Source organism: Syngnathoides biaculeatus, chromosome 16, assembly GCF_019802595.1.
Source record: "Syngnathoides biaculeatus isolate LvHL_M chromosome 16, ASM1980259v1, whole genome shotgun sequence".
Classification (NCBI taxonomy): domain Eukaryota; kingdom Metazoa; phylum Chordata; class Actinopteri; order Syngnathiformes; family Syngnathidae; genus Syngnathoides; species Syngnathoides biaculeatus.
Genome location: NC_084655.1, coordinates 11,228,906 through 11,242,754, shown reverse-complemented (window position 1 = coordinate 11,242,754; position 13,849 = coordinate 11,228,906). Strand labels below are relative to the sequence as shown.

The window sequence follows — 13,849 nt, the reverse complement described above, 5'->3', positions numbered from 1 at the left end:
CTGTTCTCTTAAACATTCGATGGAAGAAAATAAAACCCGGATGGAATCGTCCCTAATAGTAACAACCTGACACACAAAGTTCAGCCACAACTTGTTTTGAAGAGGAAGCTTTTAGAACATATTTAAATACCCTTCCATCAATAACAAGTCTATTTTCGGCACATGTGGAAACGGAGCGCCCACGCCTCTCCCTTTTGTAGATTATTTTCCAATTTTCGTCAAAAGAAAAGAAAACAAAAGAAAAAGGGCCAAAGGAAGTGGGCACGCGCACACACCAGTTTTTGTCAACACGATTAAATGTAAATAGGTCATCTCGAGCACACTGATTACGATCATAAACATCGCACTAGCATTCCCCACTCGGAATAAATAAGGCTCAAGTGTCACCGCCGCGGTGGCGTAGCGTCGATTTACGCACAAGGCAGGCTTACGTGATAATAACGCGCACTGAAGAAAAAAAAAAAGAAGAGAAACACAAGCCAATTAAAGCCTGGCGCTCCGCACGCCTCGCCCCACAACCCACACCGAGTATGTGTGGGAACATCTGTGATGCGAGCAGTGACGTCTAAAGAGCCTTGGGTGGGTTTGTAGTTTCCTCTGCGCGAGTCCCCTTCGCTTCCCCTCCCACAGACACACGCGGACCCGGCTGTCGCCTTCTGCACAACCACACGTAAAAGCCACAAATAACTTCGCAGATATGAACCATTCTTAGTTTAAATGAACACCTCCCTGTATATCGATCATATTGGTTAAGGTTGTGTAACCTGGGCATTTCTGTAGTTGCGTACAGTAGCCGACTCAGTGCACGTTTCTTTTCTGTGTGTTGATCGTAAAATGAGGCTCCAGGAATGACGAGAGTGATGAAACATACCCACACAGCATAGTATTGGCCTTGAACCAGTATATATTTGAAACGTGCCCACGTAGGAATATGTAATACAGTATTTGTACTGGATTGTGGCCAAGAAAATACGCTTAACCTCGCTGCATAGAAAGGCCAAATGGAATGAAACGCTCATGTGGGGTTACATTGCCACTTAGTGGAGATTAAGTAAAATTGCAATCTCCATAATGATCCATCCCTCTTTCCATTTTCCATACCGCTTAACCTGTCTATGGCCTCTGGCGTGCTGGAGTCTAGCACAGCTTACTTTGAGAGGCTTGGTAGGCCCAGGGCACATATAAATAAACAATTATTCACCGTCACATTTGCACCGACGTGCAATTTGCATTGGCTACTAACCTTTTGGCTAGTTTCTAGCTCTTATCAAAGAAGAATTTTTTCTTTTTTATATAAGGTAACCTTTTTATTTGAGTAACAAACAACACTGAGAAACGTGTTATATAAAGTATAACGACTACATAGAGAAGATACAAAGACAAACTCATTATCATGGAATATATACAGTGGCCCTGTTGTGAAGTTGAATTTGACTAGCTATGGCGCATGGAGTTATGGCAATGAAAGGGACCTGGTACTGACACTGTTTTTTTTTTAAAAACTGAAAATAAGCACACACACTGAAAAAACTCAACTTATAATAAAATACTCATCACCTTGTTTAAAGCAAATTTTCAATTGCTTCAAGATATTTTTGACAAAAAGTTTCCTGGGCCAGTAATTTTTTCAATATGTCCTCTGCAATTTTTTTTTAACCAGAATGATGTGATTGGTCTTATTTTAATTTAAAAATGTAATAAATTAAAGAATAAATATAGACCTATGGACAATTTAGACTCTCCCAGTTGATTTAATTCCTTTTTTTACCTTAACGGTCTGATACAAAGTGCGCATCACTGCAAACACTGCACCAGTCCTCCTGTAAATCTCTGTTTCCAGTCTTCCCTTGCTCATAAAGAAGATCGCAAGAGTTTTTAATTCTTCCACTTGGCGGAGAATCTCATCCCCTACCAGGAGAGTGCACCCTTTTCCAACTGAAGACCTTGGTCTCACATTTAAAGGTACTAATTCTTATCCCTGTCTTCATACTGTGCTGTGAACCACTCCAGTGAGCATTGGAGATCACGGCCTGATGAAGCCAACAGAACCACATCATCTGCAAAAAGCAGAGATGGAATACTGAGACAACCAAACAGGAACCCCCCACCCCCCATGCCTCAACTGCCCTGAGAGATTTTGCACATAAAAGTTGTGGACAGAATTGGTGACACAGAGCACCATTGGCGGAGTCTAACTCTCAGTGGCAACAAGTCCGACTTACTGTTAGGAATGCAAAACAAACTCTGACACCAGTGGAATATTAAAGTCACTCATTATTAATATGTTATCTGTTTAGGTCACAAGTGGGCAACAAATGGTGGGCGGGATGATAGATAACTGCAAGATAAAAACGTCAGCGGTGCTGCAGATCACTTAATGCAGGGGTGTCAAACTCCTTTTTCTCACGGGCCACATTGGAGTTCTGGTTTCCCTGGGAGGGCCGTTACGACTGTGAAACAAAAACATTGAATAGTCTCGTCATATTGACATCATTAATTTATGAACTTGTTTTGGATTCGGAAATCAGGAGTAATGTTTTTTTTTTTTTTTCAACTAATCATGTTTGGCAACACAAAAATCCTTGTAATATCTCAACTTTACCATTTATGATACCCGACAATTTGAAATTGTGGTCCCAATTTTTACAAGAGTCATGGAAATTGACACTGTTGATTTGGCTTCGCGGGCCACATAAAATCGTGCGGCGGGCCGGATCTGGCCCCTGGGCCAGGAGTTTGACACCTGTGACTTAACGAGAGCCTCTGATGTTTTAAAGCCAGTGTTCGAGCTGGCGCTAAGGTTGAGAAGAGAGTCAGAGGTAAGGGTGATGCCCCCGCCCTTCCTAATTGGCTGCACGACATATGAACCCACAGAGTTTGTTAGAGACACCTCATTAAGGGGTAAAAACTAATTTGGTTTAAACCAAGTGTCACAAGACCAATCATATTGAGATGATGGTCCCTGATAGGATCGTTAACTGGCAAGGCTTTCAAGGGAAGTGCTCTTCTATTCATAAGATTGATTTTCATTAACTTTGGCTGTATTAACAGTATTTATAATAGTAACATTAATAAGATTTTTTTCATCTGTTCTCCAAATTCTTTTCAAGTGGCTGATTCTGAGGGATCCAGTAGTTATTTGATGACACGGTAGAAAGCATATCAGTCCGCATTAGTGCTTTGTGGATCAGAATAGCCAGTCCGACACCCTATGCTACATGAAGAACGAAGTGTGGAGTTAGAGTCTGGCATAGCGCAAGTTAACCTCAACCATAAAGACTTGCTAATCAGCTGCTTTTCAGCCTGCTGTGATGTGAGTTGTCATGAAGGCTCAAAAATCAAGCAAATGTCTAGAAAGATTGATGGCACCTATTCTGATGAAGGCAGTCCTTCCTCATCAAGTCCGGTTTGCTACAAAAGCTTGCGAGCTACCAGTTAAAAGAGACAATTACTTGATGCAGACTCATCTTTCAGGCAAGATTATAAATCCTACCTATGTTTCTCTTTGTAATCTCTGATTGCCACATTTTTGTATCGTGCAATAGCTAGTAGCTGGTGTGTAGGCCTGATGCATGCTAACTCCGTAACTTTAGCTTCAATGTTGGGTGCTCTGTCCTCATTGTTGGAAATTTTATTTCTGAATCATCATAAACTTAAATTAGTAATCTGACTCCAATTTGTGACCTTACCTAACTGCCACTCATCCAACAATATGCGCGCTCGTTCTGCAATAGAAAGGTATCAGGAAGCCGGCATTCTCACACACGAGTGGATTTATTCCTTCAACACACACCTGGGTCTCGGGTCCCTCTCATTACAACCCTGTACGTCTCTGTTGCCACCAGCAGACGTACTCTACATCCGAGTTTCCCAGAACAATTTTTAAAGTACAATCTAATAAATTCAATATTGGTTCTGTGTCTTCTTCAGGTATCCTTGGCCCTCTCTCATTGGTCTCCTTTGGTCCCCCGGATGTTGGACCGACTCCTCCCCTGCAGATTCGCGTGCTGGCTCCTCCTGGTGGTGGTTTCCTAACAGTAGTTTTTCCACCAAATGCCTCTGAGTCCTCTCGTCTCCGCATCCTCCTTGCAGTTATCACCGTCTGTTCTAAAACATTCCATTCTTGCACCACATACCCTGTTTCGTTCCACCAGTAACACGCTCAGCACTTTACAGTCTCACACTTTCATACACAGGATGTAGCAACATCTAATGAACTACTTTAAGCTCAAACTCTTATATTCCTTTACCATGTATACACATTACAGTGCCTAGGGTTTTGAGTTTTATGTTACAATTGAGTGAGTCACTTAGCACTAATGTGAGGGAGTGCTAGGCTGTGAAGGAATGGGACTAGCTAAAGGAGTGACTCTGTTGTGTGTCCAAACAGGCTCACCCCAGTTAGCTAAAAAGTCAGAGCTAACGCTAACAGGACTAGTAGGTCAGCTACAACCAATGCTAGCAGTTGTGCCCCCCATTTATAAAGTTACTAAACTATTCTGCTCTAGTTTGTGGACACGTCCCTCTACAGGGAAAGCCTCTCAAGGAGAAGGGTGCAATCCAAAAGTGACACCAGCATTTCAACAAATAAAAAAAAAAAGTTATATTTAACTAAGAAACCCTGAAGTAACTGCAGTATTATGAATGTTCGTTGCTTCGCTAACTTTTCTAAAACAAGATTACGTCATCTTTTCATCTTTTCCCAGTTTCCCTATCCTGAGTCCTTCTATTTCCAAACATTCTGAAATGTCCTTATGGCGACAAGTGGGAATTTCATCAAGTTGGACTGAACATTTTTTTAAATCTAATTTTTTTCAAGGTCAACACCATAAAAAGTGGTTGCGCAATTGTGCACACCTTCAGACTATCCACATTTTGATGTGGTCCAACTGGCCCACTTTTTCTTGCAAAAGCATTCCAATCCTAATAGATGGTGAATGAAATGCTCTGTTCCATCTCTCTTTAGGTCACTCCGCAGTTTCTCCATTTAAATTCAGGTCAGAGCTTTAGCTGGCTGCCCCCGCTTCCAAAATCAGTCAGCTACTCCAAAACATGCCAATCTTTTCATGTGTGCTCTGGGTCATTCTGGTCCTGAAATACAAAATTTCTCTTCATTCTCGGCCAAGGCAAATCTGCCCTTACGGAGGCTGCTCTGAATTCCCTTCACTAAGGCCACAGGGTGCCGAGTAGGAATATAATAGGATGTATCTTAATTTATCACAGCTGATGCCATATTGTTCTTGTCAGAATCCTGCAAACATTTTTAATTTACTTTTAATCTTAATTTACATGTCTATTATTTAAAATGAAAACCAAGTTGAAAGATGAATCCTATTGCAAATATGTACTACAGGATAACCAATATAAGGTTTTCTTTATTGAGAATATAACGATAACCGCACAAACAGCAATTTTAGGGTACTTTCCCTTGAAAAAACATTTACATCTAATCATACCTCAAAATGGAGCTACATCATGGAATCAGAATAGAAACATTCACTATGTCGCACTCTCTGTGGATTTAGTCTAACATTGGAGCAGAATTTATTTCTGAATAAACCTTCCACATGGTACAAAGCATATTTTTGTAGTGCCATTATCATACCACACTCTTCGTATCCCAAACACTAACATGCATTATAACACTTACGTTCTGTGAACCATTTCTCTTTAAAATACTCCATGACAAGCACACTGCACAATATGGCTTCACAACAACAATTTGCTTGGAAAAACTAATTAGAGCACGGATTCAAACAGATGTCATTATTATTGTTTTGCCATTCAAGTTCCTAATGTCAAAATTCATTATGCACTGTGCAAAAACTTCCCAATTACTGAGAACATTAAGCTTTGCCTTGTAATTTTGAGACAAAACACTGAGGGAGTAAATATTTCATAAGCAACCATCTTGACATGTCATCTCATTGTGCTTGAAATATGGTGACGGCAGCGGTGAAAGTTAGCGAACGCAATGAGGTAAAACTCCACTTCAATACATGTACCGTATGATAAGAGCTAGACAATTATTTCTAAATACATTTACGGAATCTTATTTACTACAAGCCACTTCCACTACCCTCCCCGTCGTCCAATACGACCGAACGTTTGCGCAGGACAGAGTTCCCTTTCCTGCCGCTCCCCGTCTGCGGGGGCAGCTTGGTCTGGCAAGGAGACCGGTAGGGAGGCAGCCCAGTCTTGGTGGTGTCCAGCTCCTCCGGGTCGTCCTGGTGGGCCCGGAGGGCAGAGATCACATCCTTGTCAGAAGGACTGAGGGTCAGGCAGCCACAAGGGCGACCACCTCCGGGGCTGGCGTTTGCGTGGGCATCTCCGGCCTCCTCAGATGCATCTTCGACAGTCATGAAGGCGTCACCCCACAGGCTTTCACACAGATCTCTGCCATGTTGATACATCTGACCACAAATATACACAGACATTTTTGAAGGGGCTCTACATTGGAAAACAGAGTTCTTAATCACTTATCTACAAATAATTGGGTCTCTGGGGTACCGAGTACTCGACCACTGATTAAGGGCTATTTTCATAAACTGCTTGAATCAGACGTTGTGCGTGGTGTAATTCTGTGCAAAGGCGGGCTAAACCGTGTTTTTGCAACCAGCCACCCTCTGCTTGTTGTTGTAGGAGTTTCTTTTTGTCATTGCATTACGTCATATTGTAAAAAGGTCATACACTGAAACTCTGTTCTCTTATCTCCTCATCATCTTTATGATACATTGACGATTCTGTCATTCCTTGCAGTATCTTTTACTCCCTCGTGTTTTCTCGAACTATTTTGTACAAGTGACACATTCTAAGTAGGAAATGTGTATATTTTTTAAGATTAAAATGGGTATAAAAGTAGCACTCTAAATACAAGTCAAAGAAAAGTTTTGATTATTTCAGCGGTGCCCAGACCTAAATCTGCGAGGGTGCCTGAAAGGACCTGGGGGCAAGAGATACAGATTTTGAATGCCTTTGGGAAAACGGAGTGGGCTAATATTGTGAAATTAAGCTGTGCCATGTTAATAGATTCCTACCAACATGACTGAATGCCCATCCATCCATCCATCCATCATCCATCCATCCATCCATCCATCCATCCATCCATCCATCCATCCATCCATCCATCCATCCATCCATCCATCCATCTTAGCCGCTTATCCCCACAAGTGTCGCGGGAGTGCTGGAGCAGGAGGCAGGGTACACCCTGAACTGGTCGGCAGCCAATCGCAGGGCACATAGAGACAAACAGCTGCACTCACAAACATACCTAGGGGCAATTTAGAGTGTCCAATTAATGTTGCATGTTTTTGGGATGTGGGAGGAAACCGCAATGCCCGCAGGAAACCCACGCAGGCATGGGGAGAACATACAAACTCCACACAGGGAAAGTTGGGATTGAACCAGAGTCCTCAGAACTGTGAGGCCAACACTTGCCACCTGCTCCACTGTGCTGCCTCCTCATTAAAAGGCCTTTCAAAAAAGTACTTCTTTCAGTATTTGCATATTTTAGGAAATTTATCACAGAAACCATTTATTTGCATGACAGAAATTTGTGTTCACTTTCTACATTCTGTACTATTTACTGCTTGTGGATGAAAAATGAGAAAGAAGCCTTTTTTTGTTAAAAAAAAATGTGTTGAATGCAGCACATCTGTGGAATGTCCACCAGGTTTGTAAAGGGGCAGGACATCACATCACATACATTTTGCTGCATAATCTGAATGGGGTCATGGAACAGAAATGTGTACGATTTATGTTTATGCCATCCCACTTTTCCAGAAACCTTATTAAAAAAAATGCAAACGTAGAATCTCATCAAGTTTTTCTTTTTTTTAGACGCAAAGGGCTGACTGTCAAAAACTACACTCATGAGGAGTAAAGAAAAGGGGACTTTTCCTCACACACACACACACACACACACACACACACACACACACACACACCACACACACACACACACACACACACACACACACACACACACACAGAGCATGTGTGTGCGTATCAGCTGCCTTTCTCTCTCTCGAGTGACTTCCTAATAAGCAGCAATTAAGATGTACTGCCAAGCCACTGTGTGCTGCAACCCATTTGCTCCCCTTTCCACACAACTTCCCCTTTACGTCTCCAGTGTGTTACTTTCTTCCCCTTGCCAAAATCCTCATTTGTGTACCTCGCTTATACGTGCTGTTTGCACCTGATCGTCTGCTTCAATTCGCCTGTTGGGGGATTAAGACCGAGGCGCACGAGGTGTTCAGAGGGCAAAAAGCTGTAATATATTCATCATGTTTGGAGGACAAAGAGGATGTCAGCTCTTTCACTGTGTAACATGCCTGACATACATACACAAAAACATTGTGTCCTTCCCTGGGGTCACGTCGTTTGCTGCCAGAGCTTATTCAGTGCAAACACAAATTTGCTGGGGCTCTTTCCTGTCCTTGACTTCATTTGCTTATTCAATTCTGCCATTCTACATCCCAAATTTTACATACATTGCACTGTTGTTGTATGTTAAACTTAAAATATTTTTTTCGTGCCCCAGTTTGATTATTGATGATTCCCCCGCCCCTTTTTTTTAATGATATTAGTGGGTTTTATTCCAACAATAGCTAGATCCTACAAAACGTCACCCTTTGTCTTCATCTCTTTTCAACAACATCCGCCAAATCTTTGGTTCATACATGGAAACACGTGCACACATGTACTTGCTTACCTGCTGATACTGAACACAGGTTCCGGTGCAGTTGTGTCCTCTTGGGTCTATGGCCCAATTACGGGCACATGTTAGGTCTGTTCTGCAGGCATCAAACCTGCAGAAAAAAAACATGTACAATAATTCATACAAATGCTATCGTGCATAAAAGTATATTTCCAATAGAGTCTTAGTTTGTTGTCATTATCAGTCACTGTGATTTGACGGGCACATCTTCACACCACTCACCATCGTACTCGCAAATTTGCACAGTCGAGTATGAAAAATCATGCACGTAAAATTTGTTACTAGTAGAAATAAATGTATATTGAAAGACGTCACTTTCTTTGTGTAGTCTTGCACCACTGCGCAATTGCACACTAGTCGCACATGAAAACCGATCCAGCGGAGTGGACCACAGCCTGACGTCATTTTTTTTTTTGACACGCAAGCACACGGGAGCTGCTTAGCCTACTTCTACTTCCTAGTTTGCCTGACACCACCCCCCTCCACTCTTAAAGGGATACACTCATAATTACAAACAGAACACACACCCGCAACTTTTTATCTGCGGGGATGACTGGCCACACCCGTACATTTTTCAAATGTGAGTGACTGCATTATACAACTTAATTAAATACCTTTGTTCTGAGGCACCAATATTCCCTTGTTAGTGTCACAATGCCACTTAAAGCGAAAGTTTGCAGTACTGTATTTAAAAAAAAAAATCGCTTTTTGACATATTACAGGACGACTAACAGTCTCTATACATTAAATGTAACAGTGATACATTAGTAAAATGATCTGTAAAACAAATAATCAATCTTTGGCCCCATCTTGTACCGCTATTTGATTTTTAAGAAACTGCTGCACCCAAGGAAGAACAGTTTATCAGAGACAGAAGACATGACTGATAAGGTGTCAATCATTTGGCCAGTAAAACTCATGAAAAAAGTAAATTCTGTCTTGGCTGTTAGAGTTTAAAGAGATATCACAGAAAGGGCTACAGGCTAAACTTCATGGTGTTACCTGCCGAACAATTTTGGCTTGAATTTTTTTTTTTTTTTTGTCAGCTTCATATTCCAACCACTGATTTTGGATACCACGGTTTATGGCTGCTGGTACACTGGTTGCTAATCTCCAGGGTTGAGTACAGAAAAGCACTCCTTTTGATTTTGGCGTGCTCATTGATGTGCTTGGCAGTCTCACCAATCGCGGCAAAAGCTGAAGCAGAGGGGCACGGCCCGGATGGAGGAGTGGCGACGGGGATGTTGCCAACGGGCGGCATCTGGGGAGCAGCTGTAGAAACATGACACACGCTTCAGGAAGCCTTCACACCTAAGGAGAAAGAGGGGACAGTCGGCGCTTATGTCGGGTCCTGAGGTGCAGTAATTTTCTTTACTGGTGACAGTGGTGAGCAGTCGGGGGCAGGAAGACTTTCTCCGCTGGCCTAAAAATGATGGGGAACACCTACATTTACAACCCAAATGCTAATATTTCTTCCATTATATTGGAGTGATTTATTCCCAACATTCTAGTTGTCTTTTCATGTAAAATACTTTCTCTTGGCTACAGCACACCCAGTGTTTTACACAGAGTATTTTTTCATTTGATGTTCATGCTCTGATTAAAAAAAAAAAAAATTAAAAGGAAATCAGAAGACACTGAGAGCTTACTCTTTACTGATTTTTACATCTATGCCAGATTTGTATTGTCCAATCAGACTTCAGCCTCTATGTGCATTCAATTTCAAATGAGTAATGGGACCGTCCCTGGAACAGATCCGAATCCAAATTTATCTACAAAGCCTGCAAGTTGTCCCTTGATGCTATCAGCATTTCCCCAGGGTTTAATTGTATAATACAAGTGTTCAGAGAAGGCCGATCAGAAGGCAACTTCTGTTTGACCCAGTTTTGTATACACTTTATAGCTGGGAAAGACCGTCCCCTTTCCTCTGATTGGCTGCCTCCAAATAGAAGAGCCCGTTTGTGAGAGCACACGTGTTTGTTATGTTCATAGCACTGACTCGGTCGGAGCAAAGTATTTTTTTTTGATGTAGTCACACTGTCACATGGGTTACACATCCAATCGGATGGAGTCTGGTTGTAGCAACCTGGATAACTACCGTGGGTGTGTATAGCTGCCCCAAAACAAAATTTTAAAGACAACATTATTTTATACTTAGACAAGACTGTAACGATATTTAGGCATTTTTAATTCGTGTTTTTTGTTACTTAAAATTTTTTAAACAAATTAATTTTCATCATGTAATTTACTTGAAGTCTTGTATGATTTAGTAAATTGCCTTTTTGAAAAAAGATGAGTTAATATGAGTTTTCCTGGTTTGCAACTTTCACTGTATACATATAAATACCAATATGTATGGTACAAGGCTTGACATTAACTTTTGTAGTCACCAGCCACTTTAGTCACCAGCCGGTGTGGTTACCATTCAGCCTTTTAATCACAATTTATAATCAAACTGTATACCCACCCCCCCAACTGAATTTTCGTAGATCGAAATACAACTCTCTAAAGTGACTGTTGGGAGTGGCTGTGCTATCCACCACAGCTGAAATTCTCACCCACGTTTTTTTGGGTTGGACCCCAGAGTGTACCCTGCCTCTCGCCCAGAGATACCTGGGATACACTACAGCATGCCTGCGACACTAGTGAGGATAAGCTGAATTGAAGATGAACGTATGAATGAATTTGGTAGATTAGTGGGAGTTTGTGCCATTCTAAAGGTATGCGTAATATTTTGGTTGTGTGTTGGATGAATGTTGAAGTCTTACGCAGGATTTAATGGCCCACACTTGTCCCACGGTTCATTCTGATTGCTGGCAGAAAGCGAATGAGAGATATCCTGGATGTCTTCCTGCGTGCAGCAACTATCTGTCAATAAACGACACACAGCCATCTGTTAGTCAAGGCAACACCGTAGCCTCACTTGCAGCGTTTCAAATGACCCAAGCAGGCAGTCACTCACTGTCGGCATACAGCCTACATTCCCTCAGGAGAGGCTCTGGGCTGGGCGTGCCTTTGTGCTTCCCATCCTGGAGACACGCCCCATCTGAGCTGACCCCAACAATTAGCGCAGTTGTCCAATACACGCATAACAGCAGACGTGCGCGGAAGAGGATGCTCATGTCTAGGAGTTAAGTAAATTGGAGAGTAGCACATGCTCAAACCATTGAAAAAAAAAAAAAAAACAAAGCATTTACAGTCAACCGCAACATATTCACACATTCGTATTCCTGTTATATCACAGATTTTTATGCATTGTAGAAGTACACAGGTAAAAAAAAAATAGAGTTGTCTGACATGAGTGTAGTATGACACTGTGCATTGAAGTCTACTGGAAGAACTGTTGTGTAAGAATTCCGCAAGAAAAGAATTGAAGAGTTTGTTTTCAAAACGAGACATAGGCATTTTTTTCAGATTTACGAAACTCGCACCAAAATTATCCAGCTCCGAATGGATAATTTTGGCGCGAGTTTCGTAAATCTGAAAAAATGACTGTTAGCAATATTCGCTGAGCACAGAGACTCCATATCTCATGTTATATACTAGCATTATTATAGCAGACTTTCATTAGATGAAATGACATGGTATAGTTGAACATGTTTGTGTTTCAATATACACTACAATGATAAATTCCCATTTGTTTTATGTCTCATTTATAAAGTCACCTTTAACTGGGAACAACAAAATAACCAGCTGGAAGCAAGCACACAGTGCCTCTTATTTGTAGAACTTTGAGGAATACTATAGTTTGAAAAAGGTATTTTAATATGTTTGACTGTGAATGAGGGGTAAAGGTTTTACAAAAATATTTTTATAGGTCCTGTTTATGGCTTCTTTGCATCATAAATCTTCACCTTCTAGGTCAAGGTCTGGAGCACATTCCTCGTGACGAACATTTTATCCTTTCTCTCCAATGGTTGAAAAAATCATATCGTCAATTTCTCCCTCGGCCGTCCCTGTCGTTCGCCCAGCAAGAGCGGCCGAGACGCCCCGCAGACTGTGTGCTCTGCATGTGGTGACCTAGTAGCAGGGTGAGGCTAATTAGGTGGTACTGAGACACCGTGCTCAGATGGATGACATGCGTATTCGTGTAATCTGACAAGGTGCTGCACCCATGCGTAAGCTGCGGTAAAACGAATTAAACAAATCGGCTGGCGGCGTGGCCTCGAGACAGGTCTGACCCCCGGAGATATACGTACGGTTAAAAAGCAATTGATGAATTATGAGTGGAAGGGTTTCAAATAACCTGGTTGCTGGATACATTAAATTAATTTAGGCAAGTGTTTTCCCTCCTACTTATACTTATATTATTATTATAATATTATAACAGTATAATATTATAATAATAATAATAAGCAGTAATCAATATAGAATTAATTACACTACAATATATCATACGAATTCATGCTATGATTCCACAACAAGGTGGACAGTTGGAGCCACTCCAATCATCTCCAAACATATTTATGAGAAGGCATAATGCTTTCAAAAAATATCACCCTAAATCATCAACTTTTTAAGACAACATGGAAGGTTAACTTTGTTATTCCTTTGTTGAAATTTGAAAAGCTCTTTATTTACCCTTGATGCATTAGATAGCTATACAAAAATACAGCAAAGTTTACAATTATAGGCATTTTTTTTTAAAGATGCTCTTGTGTTTTTTTTCTCTCTTTTAAGATTATCAACGGAGACAGAAAACCTTCACATGATCTCTCTTGGTGTGAGAGCAACAAGTACTTCCGAAAATGAATTCGTATTTATGAAATGATTTAGATATCTTTACCTGCTGTCTGTTGGAAAATGTGCTCCAATGGATTACTTCCAAATGTTTTTTTTTTTAATTTTCCCCTCACACGAAGGGTTTCCTGAGAAAGAGGCTTCTGTCACTTGCTCTCGTGCCGGCTGGGGCTGCTGCTCGCTTATGTCTGGTTTATATGAAGGACATTTTACTCCCGTCCCCCACCACCCTCTTCCATGAACTCTCTCTCTCTCTCTCTTCTCTCTCTCTCTCTCTCTCTCTCTCTCTCTTCCCTCTCTCTCTCTCTCTGCTCTCTCCCTGTTAATCTCCCAATGAAGACGCTTGCTAAATCCCCCTGTTGACAGTGTAATTTCTGCACCACTTCGCCC

General features: G+C 41.4%; 1 protein-coding gene across 1 annotated transcript; it reads right to left on the bottom strand.

The window, feature by feature from the left end:
* Positions 1 to 5,362: 5,362 nt before the first annotated feature.
* rtbdn (retbindin) lies at positions 5,363 to 13,637 on the bottom strand. Its single transcript, XM_061846448.1, has 6 exons — positions 13,506 to 13,637; positions 11,682 to 11,843; positions 11,488 to 11,587; positions 9,902 to 10,030; positions 8,714 to 8,810; positions 5,363 to 6,413 (listed from the first exon to the last, which is right to left on the bottom strand). The coding sequence occupies exons 2-6, from the start codon at positions 11,839 to 11,841 to the stop codon at positions 6,060 to 6,062; spliced, it is 840 nt and encodes a 279-aa protein (XP_061702432.1). The 5' UTR covers positions 11,842 to 11,843; positions 13,506 to 13,637; the 3' UTR covers positions 5,363 to 6,059.
* Positions 13,638 to 13,849: the final 212 nt, after the last annotated feature.

Bases quoted from the DNA above. Each gene is read 5' to 3' on its own strand.
- rtbdn (XM_061846448.1), bottom strand. From the start codon at position 11,841: ATGAGCATCCTCTTCCGCGCACGTCTGCTGTTATGCGTGTATTGGACA. The intron at 11,588-11,681 runs GTGAGTGACTGC...GTTTATTGACAG, and splicing joins ATGTAGGCTGTATGCCGACA to ATAGTTGCTGCACGCAGGAA. The intron at 8,811-9,901 runs GTGAGACTGCCA...TTTTTTCTGCAG, and splicing joins TTCAGCTTTTGCCGCGATTG to GTTTGATGCCTGCAGAACAG.